Source organism: Oryzias latipes, chromosome 21 (assembly GCF_053564925.1).
Source record: "Oryzias latipes strain Hd-rR chromosome 21, Olatipes_Hd-rR_3.1".
Taxonomy (NCBI): domain Eukaryota; kingdom Metazoa; phylum Chordata; class Actinopteri; order Beloniformes; family Adrianichthyidae; genus Oryzias; species Oryzias latipes.
In genome coordinates this window covers 23,162,519-23,178,208 of record NC_136257.1, presented here as the reverse complement: position 1 = coordinate 23,178,208, position 15,690 = coordinate 23,162,519, and the positions used below count along the sequence as shown (strand labels likewise).

The 15,690-nt window shown below is 40.4% G+C and overlaps 2 protein-coding genes and 1 long non-coding RNA gene across 3 annotated transcripts; 2 read left to right on the top strand and 1 right to left on the bottom strand.

The window, feature by feature from the left end:
* The first annotated feature begins 1,328 nt into the window (after window positions 1-1,328).
* Window positions 1,329-5,374, top strand: cytip (cytohesin 1 interacting protein). The gene is made up of 8 exons (XM_004081888.5): window positions 1,329-2,814; window positions 3,003-3,046; window positions 3,133-3,187; window positions 3,287-3,389; window positions 3,547-3,640; window positions 3,738-3,804; window positions 3,936-4,002; window positions 4,225-5,374. The coding sequence occupies exons 1-8, from the start codon at window positions 2,647-2,649 to the stop codon at window positions 4,704-4,706; spliced, it is 1,080 nt and encodes a 359-aa protein (XP_004081936.1). The 5' UTR covers window positions 1,329-2,646; the 3' UTR covers window positions 4,707-5,374.
* A 2,174-nt stretch (window positions 5,375-7,548) lies between these two features.
* On the top strand, window positions 7,549-8,623 carry LOC101173266 (uncharacterized). The gene is made up of 2 exons (XR_013652703.1): window positions 7,549-7,968; window positions 8,063-8,623. It is a non-coding gene; the product is annotated as an uncharacterized LOC101173266 (long non-coding RNA).
* Window position 8,624: 1 nt separating this feature from the next.
* galnt5 (polypeptide N-acetylgalactosaminyltransferase 5) lies at window positions 8,625-15,261 on the bottom strand. Its single transcript, XM_004081886.5, has 10 exons — window positions 13,931-15,261; window positions 13,679-13,845; window positions 12,786-12,905; window positions 11,233-11,368; window positions 11,028-11,147; window positions 10,836-10,953; window positions 10,158-10,487; window positions 9,893-9,973; window positions 9,361-9,513; window positions 8,625-9,264 (listed from the first exon to the last, which is right to left on the bottom strand). The coding sequence occupies exons 1-10, from the start codon at window positions 14,836-14,838 to the stop codon at window positions 9,121-9,123; spliced, it is 2,277 nt and encodes a 758-aa protein (XP_004081934.1). The 5' UTR covers window positions 14,839-15,261; the 3' UTR covers window positions 8,625-9,120.
* Between the last annotated feature and the right edge of the window lie 429 nt (window positions 15,262-15,690).

The window sequence follows — 15,690 nt, the reverse complement described above, 5'->3', positions numbered from 1 at the left end:
ACTTTGCAAGTAATGAATTTAACTTTTTATTTAATAGATTTAATGTGTCAAGTATTGTATGTAAATGTACAAATATGTCTATTTATGGTTAAGGGTACTTATAATTGAATTATTTTCATGTATATGTGGATGTACATACTGTATATATGGGGATTATTTTATTAAACTTTTATTTCTTTATTTGTCCAATCAAGTCATGATTAATCATGCAAAGTGTGATACATTTATTTATAAATTTTTTTGACTGCTTAAAATAAACCAATTACAATTTCACACACATGGCAGTCATGTAGAGCCTTGCACTCCTGTTGGTGCCTTTGGACTCCACTGCAAATGTTTTTCATTGATTTAACAATTAAATGAATCCCTTCTGCACATTGTTACAGCAGCAACTATTTAGATCTGTTAAGTCTCTGAGCCTGGTGCTGCAGACCCACTTCTGTAATTTACAAACTTCCAAATTCTATCTCTACTTCAAATATGCATATTGCCATTTAGCAGACAGACATTTACTGATTGAGCATGTCTATGTTGCATCGGTTGATGAAAACTGTTTTCTCTTCATAGAAGTAAAGAATTATAGATGCATTTTCAGGTTACAAATTTAGGAAGAATGCAAGAACTCCATACTGCTTGCAGGACTCTGTCTTCTCTTTCAAAATAAATTACTCTGGAACTGCAACCATCACACTGGCTACCAATTACTGACTGATCCAGAACTCTCAGAAATTCTAATCAGAACTCTAAATGCTTGTTGCATTAGGAAGTCCTGGAAAGGACTGTCCTTGAAGAGTAGTATTTCTGATCCCTCACCCCAAATGTTCTTACCCTCAATTTTGAAAACCATTTTGAAAAATTCTGTTTTTTAAATTGGAAAACGTTGAAATATCTACAGTTGCTGAATGCCCCTACAAATTCATCCATGTCTGTATTTCCACTCTCGTCAACTTTGACCAATTTTCTGCATTAATCCTAATTTGTCTTAATGCGTCAGCAACTCATTTTTTAGTAGTATTTGTTTTGTTTCATTTAAACCCTTGTGCTATCCTAGGCACTTTAACATTGCAAGTTGGGTCATCTAGACCCACTAGACAGTACGCTGAACCTTTTCTCTTCAATGATTTGTGATCTTCACTGGTGTCCATGGATTACATGAAATCTTTCCACCTTTATCCACCTTTGTCATGGTAGGGAGAACACGTCAGTGTAAGGGTGGGGTCATCTAAGATAGCACAAGGGTTACCCAAGAGATGACGTCAGAGTCAAGTGAAGTGTTTACACAAGGTAATTTGTTTTAATAGTCACATATGGTGTCACTGCATCAAAATGTAATGAGGATTAGTAATTGAAATGTAATTACCAAAATTTGAACCGTATTTCGTTACATTACTCTGTTATTGACTAAAGTAATTACATTACAGTAATTTGTTACTTTGTGATTCAGTAACCCTGGTTACAACTCTTCTTATCATGCTCGATGGGCTTTATCAGTCAAGTCTTACAGCAATAGGAAACAAAAATAAGAAAAAAGCCGTCACTTTGTGTTCACTGTACCTCTTGTTATACAATGATGAGCAGTTTGACTTTATAGATAGTTACTGTGATTCTGTATTTAAGATTCCCAGTGAGCGTGAAACAAGCCTTAAAAGTAGAGCGACACACTGTGCTTTTACAAGACTTCACTTTTTACCCAAAAATCTAATAAACAGCTGTGTGTTTTTTTTAAATGCTGGAGGATAACTAGATAGATTGATGTGAAAAGAATATTATTTCTGTGCTAATATGACAGCAGTCTCATCTGGAATGTCCTGTGTCCCAGACAGTCTCGCAGTTAGATGGTCAGAGGTGGTGCTTCAAATCAGCATTCAGAGAAGACAGCTGTGAGGAAATCTGTTAGGAAACAATTTGTCTGTTTTTGCTGTTTTATGGTACGTGTTGGTGGTAACCAGTACAAATTCAAGCTTTAAAAAACTGAACAAAATAGTCCTGCTTCTCCATATTTGACAGGTTGGAAAGCAGGTTTTGCAAGAACTTGATGAAAACACCATTGTGTAGAGCAACACAGCATGTGTCATTGTGTGTCTGCCCTCAAACTTGCACTTGTGTGTGATGTTTCTTTTGATCCAACCATGTCTGATACCTATAGCCCAATGTCCCCTGCACCCAGCCAGAAATGAGTCAGCCTTTTGTCTGTCCCTGTAAAGCAAGTCTCCCTTATTGGGCAAACACAGGCCTCAGTCAGACTGAGCTCACTGAAAAACAGAGTACCAGGCTGGAAGTAGGTGCTGGTGTTGCTGCAACGGGCCAGTTGACTTCTGACAGACTGCACATTGAACTGTCAAGCTAGAAAAAAAAGGGGAATTTTTGAAGAGATTTATGAACAAAGCTTCAAAATTCACCATTTTTTTTCTTTTCAAATCAGTAGAGCAGCACTTCTGCAGAAAGAGAACCAAAAAGTTTCAGAGGTGAACAGGAAAGACTGTGCGTGAGGCAGTGATCTGCAGATGCGGACCCACAACAACCATCAGATGACGTGGATTTCCGTTTTGATACACTTTACTTCTGGTTGCACAGCAGGGCAGAGCCTCACAATTACTGAAGAGCTGCTGCAGGAGAACATGATGGTGCTTTGAGGACTAATCCACCATGCAAGCCACCATGAATGCCAATGGACTTCAACGCCGGAGCAGCCAAGACAGTTGTATTGTGGATAATACACTGAGGAAAAAAAATCCTCTGTGGTACCGGCGCTCACTCAGAGGAAACAGTGATCGACACAGGCACAACCATGGTTCTCAGCCCAGAGTGTGCAAGGTGAGACAATCTTTATAAAGCAGTTTCTCTGTAATGCCCTGCAAAACACTGATGAAAAAAACATCCAGATTTGTCTCGTGCACTTGTCTTTTTTTATAAAATGCAGTTCCTGCAGTTTGGCAAAGTGTTCATCCATCACTATTGTTTTAAAGGAGCTCTATTCTGTTTTTTTTATATTTTCTTTGCAGCCAAAACAGACAAATTCTTTGGTTGATTACATGGATCCAGAAAGGTAAAAATCTTAGATTTGATGTGCACTCTGACTTTCCATATTTTTGATTGCAAACATTAAAAATTAAAACTTGCTTCACCTTACAGGACCGCAGTTGTATTGGAAAAACAAGATAACGAAACGTTCGGATTTGACATACAGGTAAACCACAACATATTCTTGCAAACTGCTTCAGGTTATTTCTGGCTTAGTTTGACCACTTGTGAAATTGAAAAAAATTGAAATTGCTCTCTCTTGCAGACCTACGGCTTGCAGCCCAAAAACAGCTCCACTGTGGAGATGTGCACGTTTGTGTGCAAAGTGAAGGAGGACAGTGTGGCGGAAAATGCTGGCCTGACCGCAGGTAAAACGCCCACATCCCCACAGACCCTCACACAGATGCAACAGTGTCAGATAAGGATTGACAGACGCAGTCCACCTACGCACATAAATGCCCTAATGAAAGCCATCTTCTTGTTACTCATCAGTTTCTATATGTTTTTGCTTTTCGCTTGCTTTAGGTGATATTATCATCACCATCAATGGGGTTAGCATTGAAGGATTGTCTCATCAGCAGATACTTGAACTAGTCCGAAAGTCAACCAACAGTTTAAAGTGAGCAAATGTGGTCATTTTCTTTTATGCAAATGATGCAACATGAAGAGGAAAACATATTTTTATAAAGTTTCTGTGTGTTGTTGTCTGGTTTCAGGGTGGAGACGGTGTGTGGGAACATAGTGAAGCACTTGGAGCTGGAGAAGAAGCTGAAGGTGCTGCAGGTGGGTTACTGAGGCTGAAAGGCCTGACCTACAGGTCACTGCTTCGGATTAAGGTCACACTTGATAATGTGGGAATGATCTGAACACGGCACAAGTTTAACCACAACCATATCTGTCATGTGCCTATGCAGCAGTCACTGCGTGAGAAGTGGATGGAGCTTCAGGCGCTCACATTACAGGAAAAACGACTTATGCGAGGTGAGAGCTTTTGCTCAGCTGTCAGACCACAGGACTTCCGTTCTCACAGCCACCGTCATTTCTGCTAAACTGTTCATGATGGGAGGCAGAGCGTAACTTTCACAAAATTCTGATGGTGTTTCCCTGAGAAACTGAGCACAGCTAAAGCTGCTTACAAACTTCCTGCTGCTTTTTGTTTTTGTTTTTTAGGGTTTGGTCAGATAAAATTCTCCTGTTTTTCAGGTAACCCAAAGGAGAGCATTGCTAACTCAACGATGGACTCCTCCTCTGTTCCGAGCCCACATCTGTGCCGCCGTGGCCAGCGTTTTTCCAGTGACAGCAGCTTTAGGAGTGTGATGACAGATGATAGTGACCAGGCCAGTGTGTTTGGAGACCTGAGCTCACCCAGTCCCTGCAGCGCAGTCAGCACCACAGACGAATCTTACTTCTTCTCTAAAGACTTCTCCTCGCAAAGCAGCTTAAGCAGGGCTTCATCCAGCTCCAACCATCACCACCAACTCATTAGCCGCTCCAGCAGCTCCAGTTTAGCCGGCAGCAGCTGCTCTCTGTCCCCCACCTGGGAGGAAACAAGGATCTCCTCCTTGTTTGGGACTCTGCCCCGGAAAGGCCGGTCCAGACAAAGTGTGCGTAAACACATCTTCAAGTTAATTCCTGGACTGCAGAGGTCAGTTGAAGAGGAAGAGATGGGAACAGCCACTCAGTGATGCTTTGGGACTTACTGTGCCAACATTGTACAATAGCCCCTTTGCTGTAAAGGGGCTTCAAAAACTCTACAAAAGTCAAAGGAAGCCTTGTATATCAAAGCCCTGATGAAAGACACTTAAAAGCCTCTGAGTAAAGGGATTTGTTAAAAACCTTTGTAAATGTGAGTTTCCCCAAAGCTTACTGCGTCTGTGAACCTGCTTTAAAACAAAAGCATTAGGGAAAAGAACTGTGAGTTGAATGGCTGTGTATATCCATAACTACTGAAATCTATCCTACTAACTTGAACTAACTTTTTCCCACTTTGTGATTAAAGGTGATGAGCATTAATTAGAACAGTCGGAGGCTTTCTCCACTGTTCGATAACATTACTATGATTCAGTTAGCGTTTGAACAGCACTTCTGTCAAACTCAGGTGTTCAAAACCAAATCTCCAAACCAGATAGGAGGCCGCTTAGCTCAAAAACAGGATGTGGGCATGAGAGATCGATTTAACTCTTTTACTTCCAAAATTACTTTCGTACTATGCGCTCTACTTTCGGTGTTCAGAAACATTTTTTTTTTGTTTCTTGTGCATGCTCTGAAAATTCTGTATTAAAATGTTTTTTTTTTTAATGTTCTACTTTCCTACATGCCAAATAAATGTGTAAAAAAGACATTTACTAAAAAATGTTTTTTAGTCTCATGTTGCATGGCAGGAACATACATCCACCTGAACATCTCAAGATTGTATTTCTATTCAGACACAATAAGTAACCTTGTGACACAGATGAACTATAACACATCTTAAGTGAGATGAAAATATGCTCAGGAAAGGAGAGATTCATTATGTTTCAAGATAATTTGTTATGTAAAGGGGCAATCCCCACTCTGTAAAAACTGTCTTGCCTTTCTGTCTTGCAAGACAAATAATCTTTTTTTCCCCTAATTTTAATAATTTTTGACTAATTTGTAGGGGGCCTTTTTTGCAGTGCAGATGCACCTAATACATTTATCCCCGGGAAGTGTAAAGACCATCATATAAGCGTTTTTTTAGTTTCAGAACATTTCAGTGCAAAGCGGACAGAGAACGACTTTAGAAAGTGGATTGTTTCTGCAAGTCAATGCAAAAGATGTTATGAAAACATTAACCCTTGCGTTTTCTTAGATGACCTCACCCTTACATTGACGTGTTCTCCCTACCATGACAAAGGTGGATAAAGGTGGAAAAATTTCATGTAATCCATGGACACCAGTGAAGATCACAAATCATTGAAGAAAAAAGGTCCAGAGCACTGTCTAGTGGGTCTAGATGACCCAACTCCCAATGTTAAAATGCCTAGGATAGCACAAGGGTTACGCATCTAATATTTTGCGTTGACGAAGGTTTTTTGGATGGAGGAAGCAATTTAGTCAGCATCTAATGTCCAGGAACTAGAAGTTTTACATATTTTCTTATGGAGGAATGTTTGTAAAACATGAAAAAGTCACGTGTCAGACCCCTAACCACTAGTTACCCTGTGAAATCATAAAATGTGTGATGACACATTAAAAAAAACACACACATATCTACGCATCTACGAAGCATGTAGCTGCACTTACCTCAAGACTGTTGGCGCAACACATACAGAATTAAAAAAACATGCCTCATGCATAGTGGTGGAGGGGTGATCATTTGGGATTGTTTTTTTACAGCCACAGACATCCAGTCAGTCAAAAATTGAACTCTGTTTACAAAAAGTATAGGAGTCAGACATGTAGACGTATTTGAGATGCAACAGATGCAGTGCAAAAACAAGCTAAAGGTTTCCTGATTGGAAATAAACCAAAGTAATACTGTTAAAAAAAGGAGATAAACCCCCACAGAGATAATTCTTTCCTCTGTATGAAGTTATTTGTATCCACATTTTGTTTGCAGACCTGGTGAAGTGCAAATAATCTGTTTTAAAACCTTAAAATATACAACTGAAAGAGGGTGTACTCTCATTTTTACGAGACCCTACCACAATCATTGTGAACTTCTGAGCTTAACAGGAAACAAACTTCACAACCAACAACACCCACAGTGTGGGTGATTATGAAGCACAGTATAATTTGCCTGTTTGGCCGTAAACATGCATCAACAGAGGCTCAGATTAACAGTCCTGCAGGCTATTGTCTTTCTTAAACTTTCTATAGTTTTATTTATTTATTGGCAATTCAAATATGAAAACAAAATGTTACCTTTCATTAATGACAGGCATGCTTTAAGAAAAAGCTCCAAGCAATCAAAACAATGCATTAAATATTCAAATCGACGGTTAACAGAAGTTGTTGACTATTTTACATCAGTATTTATTAATGGACATTTTTCAGATGTTTCTACCGATTAAAAGCTGCAGCACATCAACATAATCCTGCGGAGTGTGTTGTGCTTAGATATAAGTGACTGTAAATGTTGTTCTGCACAGAACTCTTCCTGGTTGAGACACTGAGAAGAATCAAGGAAAACCTGAAGGAGAATGTTAATCCTGACTCGGAGCCGAGACCAAAGAGAGCGATTGGTACACAAGCAGCCACCACAAAAGAGCCTTGTTGAGCTCCAAACAAATGCTTCATTCTTCAGGGATTCAACAAACAAAGATTTACATGGTACAGAAACTACAAAGAACACATCCAGACCTTTTTTCTGTTGACTGAAAAGCAGGAAGGAGATCTTTTTTTACATGGACAGAGCAGAAACAGAAGAGAAAATTGTCTTTTTTACTAAATGAGACATGGAAACTGGCTCTTTTATTCCCAATTATCCAGGACTCAGAGTAGAGGGAGGTGCAAAAACACCTCGGGTATCGGAGGTCTTTGGTGGAAACACACCTGACGTCTTTCAGATGGCGGATGAAAGTGATTCTAGGTCAGACGAGATGGGAGATGATTCGGTTTTCTACAGTGACGAGGAGCAAGAACAGAAGGACGGACTTGCTTTCCTGTCAAGTCATTTTGGTGTCAAAAGGTGCAGACAACTTGTCAACAGTGTAGCAGAAGGTGAAACTGTTCAACAAATTGAGGAGGATCCAGGAGAAGTCTTTATTAACCATGGAAGCTTGGAAAAGCAGGCCATGTGGACTAAAGAGGAATTCCACAGCCTCCACATGTTATCCTCTCATAAAATCAATGCTCTACAGCCAGGAGAAGCACCTGCTGAATTTACCAAAACGTTGCCTACATCTTGGAAAGATGTTCAACAGCAACAGTGCGCAGAGGTGGACATTCGAACCGAGCATGATAAAGATACTCCAGAAGAAAAGGGTAAGGTTCCTTTACTGTCCTGTCAAATAACAAGATTTAAATGAAGGTCTCTGTTCCCAGAACCTAACGCAGATGTCTCTTTTCTCTTTTTTAGTGAATTTACAAGCTTTGCTATCTTCCCGCAACCTGTTAAATCCATTTAATGAGAAGAGCCAACATCTGCCAAAAGCTGAAACACAGAGGCGTAGAAACAGACAGCTTCAGCAGGACTCGGAAATGGAGCAAATTCTTCAAACTCATCCGCAGTTTCCTCAGAACCCCAACCCGAGCCCCCCTACTCTGCCTTCCCTGAAGAAATCCGGTGGCTTCAATCACCTAACCTCCTCCAAATACAGCACCGTGTCCTACCGCAGGATCTGCAAAGGCAACACCCAGCAGAAAATAAAAGACTATGAGATCAAGTTAAGAAAAAAGTGAGATGTTTGCTTGTCAGACAGAAATGACCCACTGAGAAATGTACCAGAAATTTTTGAGGATAGCAGTCAGGACACCATCACTTTACTTAATTTATCATTCTTTAATAAAACGTAATACCTGAAACACTTAAATAATTTATTGTATTGTATTTAAATCTCATGACTCTAAAGAAAAGCTTCCTGAAGTGCATTATGGCTTATGTGTAGAAACCAAAGAAATAAATCAGTGCAAATGCAAACTACTGTTCAAGATTTTTTATTTGTCACACTTTTATAAAAATCATTTTTCAAATCACTTTGATCCATAAAAACTTATCACAGGTAGTAAAACCATAGTATTCCATCAGTTTTTTCTAATAGTTTGAGCCAATGCTGCCCCCTAGTGTCAAGAAGAAAATCATCCATAAACATTTTCACATCAGATTCCAAATCCTAAAGAATGAAGCTTTAAAACTCAAACACGAACCATAAAATATGTAACATCTTTGAAAACGTGTACCTTAATGCAAAAAAAGGCGGTTTTAGATACTTTATTTGGGAGTGTTTAACAAAAATACACCCAAAACTCAGATCTGATGCATCTTAAAACGGCCACAACTTATTGCTGCATCAGGTCTTGATGGGTTTAAACGTACCACAGTAAATATAAAATCTTGTTTCTCTGACCCACAATCCAACATGATCATCCATGATTGTCATCCCATTACTACCACCATAACTGCAACACATTCCACCCTCACACTGAAGCATAATAGTGTGTGAACTGCCACTTCTGGAAGCTGTTGTTGGAGTCACAGGGGCTGAGGTGAAGAGAATCGTCTCGAGATTCTGCTTCCAGGCACATGTGCTGGGAAGCGAACTCCGCTATGAAGTGATCCGCCTTCAACACAAAACAAAACATAAGTTACTGGACTTTTTTCCTGTGGAGTTCACGCGCAACAGAAAAACAACAACAGAAGACTTGAGGTCAACTTACAAGAGTCGATTTAGAAGATTTGTGGAACCAGCGGAGCTCAGCTTTCGCGTTGTCGCAGGAGACTACAGAAAAACTGTTGAGGCTTTGTTGGGGAGCGATGCAGAGGTCCCCCTGCCGAACGTGCCTCAACCACGTATAGCTAAAGTGCTGACTCTGAACACCAGAAAAGAAGACAGTGCAGGTTTGCAGCTTGTAATTATGCTACATGTCATGAACAATAAAAAAAAAAAAAAAAAAAACACGGAACGATTCATTAGGGGTTGATCTGAATCCAGAAAAACCACATTTGGGAGGACTTGCTCTCGCCTTGGACTCCACCCTTATTTACTATGGCATACGTCTCGCCTCTGCGTCTGTCTAAATACATTCTGAGCTAAATCCACTTGTGGATTTTCTTTTGGCAAGAACATAATTACCAGGCAAGACAACAAACTCAAATAGTTTCGTGACAAATGTCAAGATTACCTACAAAACAATTGCAGAGCTTCCAAATATTGATGCTGAAACAGCAGTTATGTCAGATAAAACCTACCTGCTTATTAAGGTCACATGTCTCGAATGACAAAGAGTCTTTAAACATGGCAAGACATCTTCTTAAGCCTTGGTTGAAGACCTAAAAGAATAAAAGAAAAGGAAAAAACTAAATGTATTCAGCTAATAACTAAGCTAAGCTGCTTGTTTATTTCATCTTCAGCAAAGATTCAACATGATATCAATATTTTGTTGCGTTTAAAACATTCAAAGGAAGCACAAAAGCAGAGATTCAGAAAACATCTGTCTTTTTAATGTGCACGTACCAGGCCTTCTGCTTTGACTAATGGCGCGTCCAGTTCAGGGTACACGTTCTCCAGGTACCACTTAAAGTTCTTGCACTTGAGTTTCTTTCTCAGCTCTATCTGCTCTGTAAGGTTGCCGATATCGGTGACACTTTTATCCAGCAAGTGCTGGTACCCGTGGCCGTAGAAAAGGTCCTTGTACTCATCCAGCCAAACCTCCGCCACTCTGGCCAGGTTACGCTCCACCGTCTTCTGCCTGTCCTTCGGGAATGAATATGGATTCTGTCCTCGGAAAATGTGTCCGACGCGGGAGCAAGGAATAATCTCGATCTCTCCTCCGCACATCCAGATCTGTTGACATGACAATGTGGATAATTCATTTGGACCACAGGGAAAAGAATCTGATTTTCTTTTTTAAAAGTCCCTCTCATAGATCATCTTGTGCTCTATTATAAAAGCGTTCCCATTGGTCTTTTAATTTTGATTATGCTGTTTTTAGCCAGTTTTCTAGAACAGTTTCTGCAGAGCGACAGACCGGAAATTCGCCTCCGAGTAAAGGGTGCCATTGGCCCACCCAGCTTTGAGTTTAATTTTCTTAATATATGTCATTCATAATTTAGGAACAGGTTAAAAACACTGAAAACAAAATTTTCATCGGAGTGGGTCTTTAATGACAGAAGGATTATAGATGAGAGATACCTTAAATGAAATCTCCATGTTCTCTCCACCCCACACATCCAGACCAGGGTCATAGGTACCAAGCTCATAGAAGTACTTTTTGTCAATAGAAAAAAGCCCTCCAGCCATAACAGGACACCTTCAAAGATGAACAAATAATTAGAAGCAAAACAAACTTGGTAAACGCACAGAAGGATGTGAAGGTGGAAGTACCTGATGGGATCTGAAACTGTTATGTTGTGTTTCCTGATGTAGTCTTCGGAGAGCGCATTCCAGCCAAACACCAGAGGCCATTTGAAAATACCTCTTTGAAAGTTGTCAATCAGCATATAACTGACATATGGAGGCAAAAACACATCAACAGTAAGTTTGTGTGGAATCTATAGCCATCTATTTCATTGTGGCTTTGCGGCATCACCTCATGTCTTTGTCATTGATGACCTCAATAACCGGACAGGGAACCTTCCTGCGATCCAGGTAAATTCTCTCCAAGAGGGGCTCCAGCCAGCCCACGTTACATTCAACATGGGAGTCCAGGAAGGTAAGAACCTCACCTGCGTTTGAGAAAAGAAACGGAGCTTCTGAGATCAAAACAAACATCATTTAACATCTACTTTTTATTGTAAAACTAGCAAAAAACCCGTGACTAAAGCAAACAAAACGCAAACTAACTGGTTAGTCGTTTTACTATTTTAAAAAGATCACATTTAAACTGGCAAAGACAATTTTTATAGCTTGGATGATCAAGTTTCTTTTTTTTTTAAAAGAGTTATTTAAAAAAAAAACAACTTCAGACAGCATGGATGCTCTTTAACCTAAAAGTCATACAGCTTGCCTGCATGTAATTTTCTTCATGGTATCATTATAAAGCATTCCATACATGCAAGACATTTCTGGAGGAAATGACTGAAAGGGCATGCCAGATGAAATAGCATCAGCTGTTAACCCGTTTTGACCCGATGTGACATGTTTCATTCTCTCCCTAAAGCCCAGAGCGACACGTGGATCACTTCAGAGTTTCAAGACGCAAAAGCTTTTAAAACTTTCTTGAGCATTAGGAGAGACAATAAAGCAAAAATTCAGAATTTCAAGTGAAGGTTTTTAACTTTTCTTCTTTTTTTACATTAAAATAGTTTTTTTTAAACTGGCCAAAATAACATTTAAGTGGAAAAATATATTGTTCTATCTAAGCATGTAGAGAAAATTCCTCAGATCGCTGCTCTGCATGAGAATCAGTGACAACTTTTCATGGAGAATTTGGAGAATTCTGGACATTCTGGTGTGAAACAATTATAGTGATTGTTTGAGATGGCAGCTGCTGATGGTGCTGGTGTCTCAACCCCTCCCAAAGCAGAGGGTTTCTGCAGCCCCAGCCTCAGGTAAAAGAAAGAGGATTACACACACTGGTTTGTTTGTCTGAAATATTTACACTATTCCTTTCAAACGTAGATAAAACTGTTAAATATAAATGTTTATATAGTTCAGCCATAAATTTGTGCTGCTCTTTGTGTGTTGCAGATCTACAACTACACACACTAAAGGACAGCACACATCATCTGGCATCTGGTGTGTGCAGGGCTTTTCAGTCTAACTCCAAAATCCATTTTCTATCCTTTATGACTAGATTCAATGCCAATGGCATCTGAATTAGGGTTGAAATTTTCTTAAATTACATTTTATTTTGTGTTTGACAGTAAAATCTTCATCTTTAGACCTCAGAAGATCTCTACTGGGGTCCTTTGTCCTGCTTTTTATGCCCCTTTTTTGTTTTTGCCTGCCAAGATGGCGACAACTGTAAAGCTAACACACTGCTCTGAATTAAGCTAAATCCAACAAAACAATGCAACAACGCACACTTGGTCCATCCCTCATAAAGTCAATCATTCAAACAGCCAGGGTTGAGAAAGACTGTCTTTATGAAGAGATTATAGGAGGATTTAGGCAAACATGATTCATCTGGACCACACTTACCTGTGGCAACGGCAGCTCCGGCTAGCCTGGCCCGGATCAGACCCTGACGCTCTTTGAGGCGAACGATTCTCACTTTGGGAAACTGGGACATGTATTTATCCAGAGGCTCTTTGAGGTAATCTAAGAGGAGTAAAGGCAAATAATAAGACAACTGTCGTTTCACCCACCATCACAAACAGATGTTCCCACTATGATCATCTTTTGATCTGTTGCAAAAGCGATCTTGGGGATCTTTTGATAATAATTATGTCGTTTTTCGGCATGTGTAAACCACACATGGACATAGTTTCCTCAGAGCATCAGGAGTTCATTAGAAATGCGCTTTTGAGCTGCGAGCGGGACTGTTGGCACAGAGTAAGCCAGCCCCCACTTCCCGTCACCCATCTGTTTACATGCTCTCCCACTAGCTTACAGCTCCTCACAACCCCAACCTAACATTACAGGTGCGACAAAAATATTGCAGACAATATTGGAGCTATCCAGTTTTACAGTTTTGGGCCAGATTCCAGCTCTGACGAGGAAAACAAAGACGCTTACGATCAATTTGTCTGCAAGAGCATCAGAATGGAGCGGAGCATCGACCTTGTGACCCCCTGTGTATTTTCTATGACACAAATAAGCTCTTTTTCAACTGAATTTGAATAAAGAAATACTCAGAAATGCAATTTTGAGCTTAATTTTCTTAATGCATGTCCCTTATCGTCAGCAAAATGCCACAAGAACATGTTAAAACACAAATTTCCTCAGAGTGAGTCTGTAAGGGGACATTCCATCAAATTATAACAATCTTCAATTTCTGTTTCAAACTAAAAATCACCAAGATTTAAAATAAAAAAGCCTTTTTTGTTGCAGTTTTAGTTGTTTAAGAGTGATTTCATGACATATTTGTTTACCTTTAGTACTGAAATCATCCACCAGGATGATTTCTTTGAGGAGGTGTGGTGGAGATCTGTTTAGCACACTGTGCACAGAGCGGAGGAGAGTGGACCAAACCTCGTCCACAAAACAGAAAATGACGCTGGTGGAAGGCAAGTCGTCGTGGACCACAGCCTGCGAACATCTAAAAAAAAAAAAAAAACGGCAAACTGACACTTCAGATGTGCAGACTGCATCACATGAGACACACAAAGCAGCAGATAACTCACACTTCTGGCCTGGTGTCAGGAATGGCGCGGTCCACTGGAATCCGATCGCTGAGGTAGACATTAAAATGGCCTTCATCCCACCTCTTCCTCACCTCTTCATCCTCACTACTGGGAAGGATCACTCCCCGACCAAACTGGCCCAGCGCATTTGGATCTCGAGGGGCGTGCGTCACGTCCAGAGAAAGCACTTTGTGGACACCAGATTTTCTGACGGCAGTGGAGATATTTCCCACATGGAGGTGGGCTGTTGGTTTTAGTGGTTCCTTCTGTGCATTTGGATCCTTGTTGGGTTTTTGGTGAGACATTGCTTTGGATGGAAGTAGGTCTTTGGACTCCAACACGATTGTTTCATTTACGCCAAGTTTTTCTTTTGATGCCACAGCATGGAGAGATTCTTTTGCAACATCTCGCTCTAAAACAACTTTATTTGCCCGTACTTGACTTGCATTGGCTACTGCGACACCAAAGTCCAAATTTGGTACCTTTTTCTTCCCAGGAGCATCCTGCTTAGCTATGACACCATGATTATAAACATCAGCTTTGTGTTGAGGAGCCACAGATTTAAAGCGGTCTCTTTTAAGATCTTTTTTGTCCTTCAGGACTGCTCTTTTACTCCCCTCTCTGTACACATCTGAAGCTAGTGGTCTTTCCCTGTCACGAATGGCAGCCGGGTCCAGCCTCTGAACCGGGTGTTTGAACTCCATTTTCAGATTCGGGGTGGCTCTGACCCTCCTCATTTCTCTTTCTCTGAGCACGCGCTCCTTCAGGATATGAGTGTTCACGTCGTCTATGGACACTCTCAGAGCAGCCATGTCAAACAGTAGCCAAACGATGGAAGCAGCAAACACAAAAACCAGCACCCTCCCACTCCCCCTCAGGTGTCTCCTCAGCTTCATTAGCCTCATCATGATGACAGGTGAGCAGAAATACGTCAGAAACCTCTACTGAAACAGACCACCGCTGACTCCAGAGGTAACATTTTGTAGCTGCTTGCGTGGCATGCTAGCGAATGTTTATGCAGCAACGACAGCTGTATATCCGGATATCCAGGAGCATTGAGGCGCGGATAAAAGTTTTTCATACCCTGTCGCGTCGGTCAAGTCCACTCAGTCAGAGTCATTGTGCCAGAGTCGACGAAAACAATGTCGCTCAACTGAGCCCCCCAGTCAAAACAGGTTTGATAAAGTTGCTTTCACGCAAAAACTAACTCAGTCACTTTGTATGAGTACGCACGCAGTAGTTGGCTACTTCCAGTTTCGCTGTAATCTGATTGGCTGGGAGAGCGACTAACGCAAAGCCCGAAAAACTGGAATCAAAGAGGAAGTGCCAAAGCACACCTTCAAAATAAAAGTCGTTCTTAATCATTTGTCCTTTTTTTGATTTTCTTGAAAATTATATCGCAAAACTCGTGATCACCAAGAAAGTGTTTGTCTACCCTTAATTCAAAGTAATAGGCAATTCTCAATTGACGATCGATCCTTGCTATTTCAAAATGCACTTCGCCATTGGCAATTTAATATTCAGGCTTGCAATGTGAAAATGCATTTTGCAATTCAGATGAGATTCCAATATGAAAAACTACCATTAATTGCAAAATGAATTATCAATTGAGAATTGCATATTGAATATATCACCCCCCAGTCTAAATAACAATTTCAAAAGGAGTTGTAAACTCCCTGCTATAAATATATTGATACATTTTTATGTATGGTAGTCCTATCAGGCTGCCTTTGGCTTATGCTGGCCTTTATAACCATGTG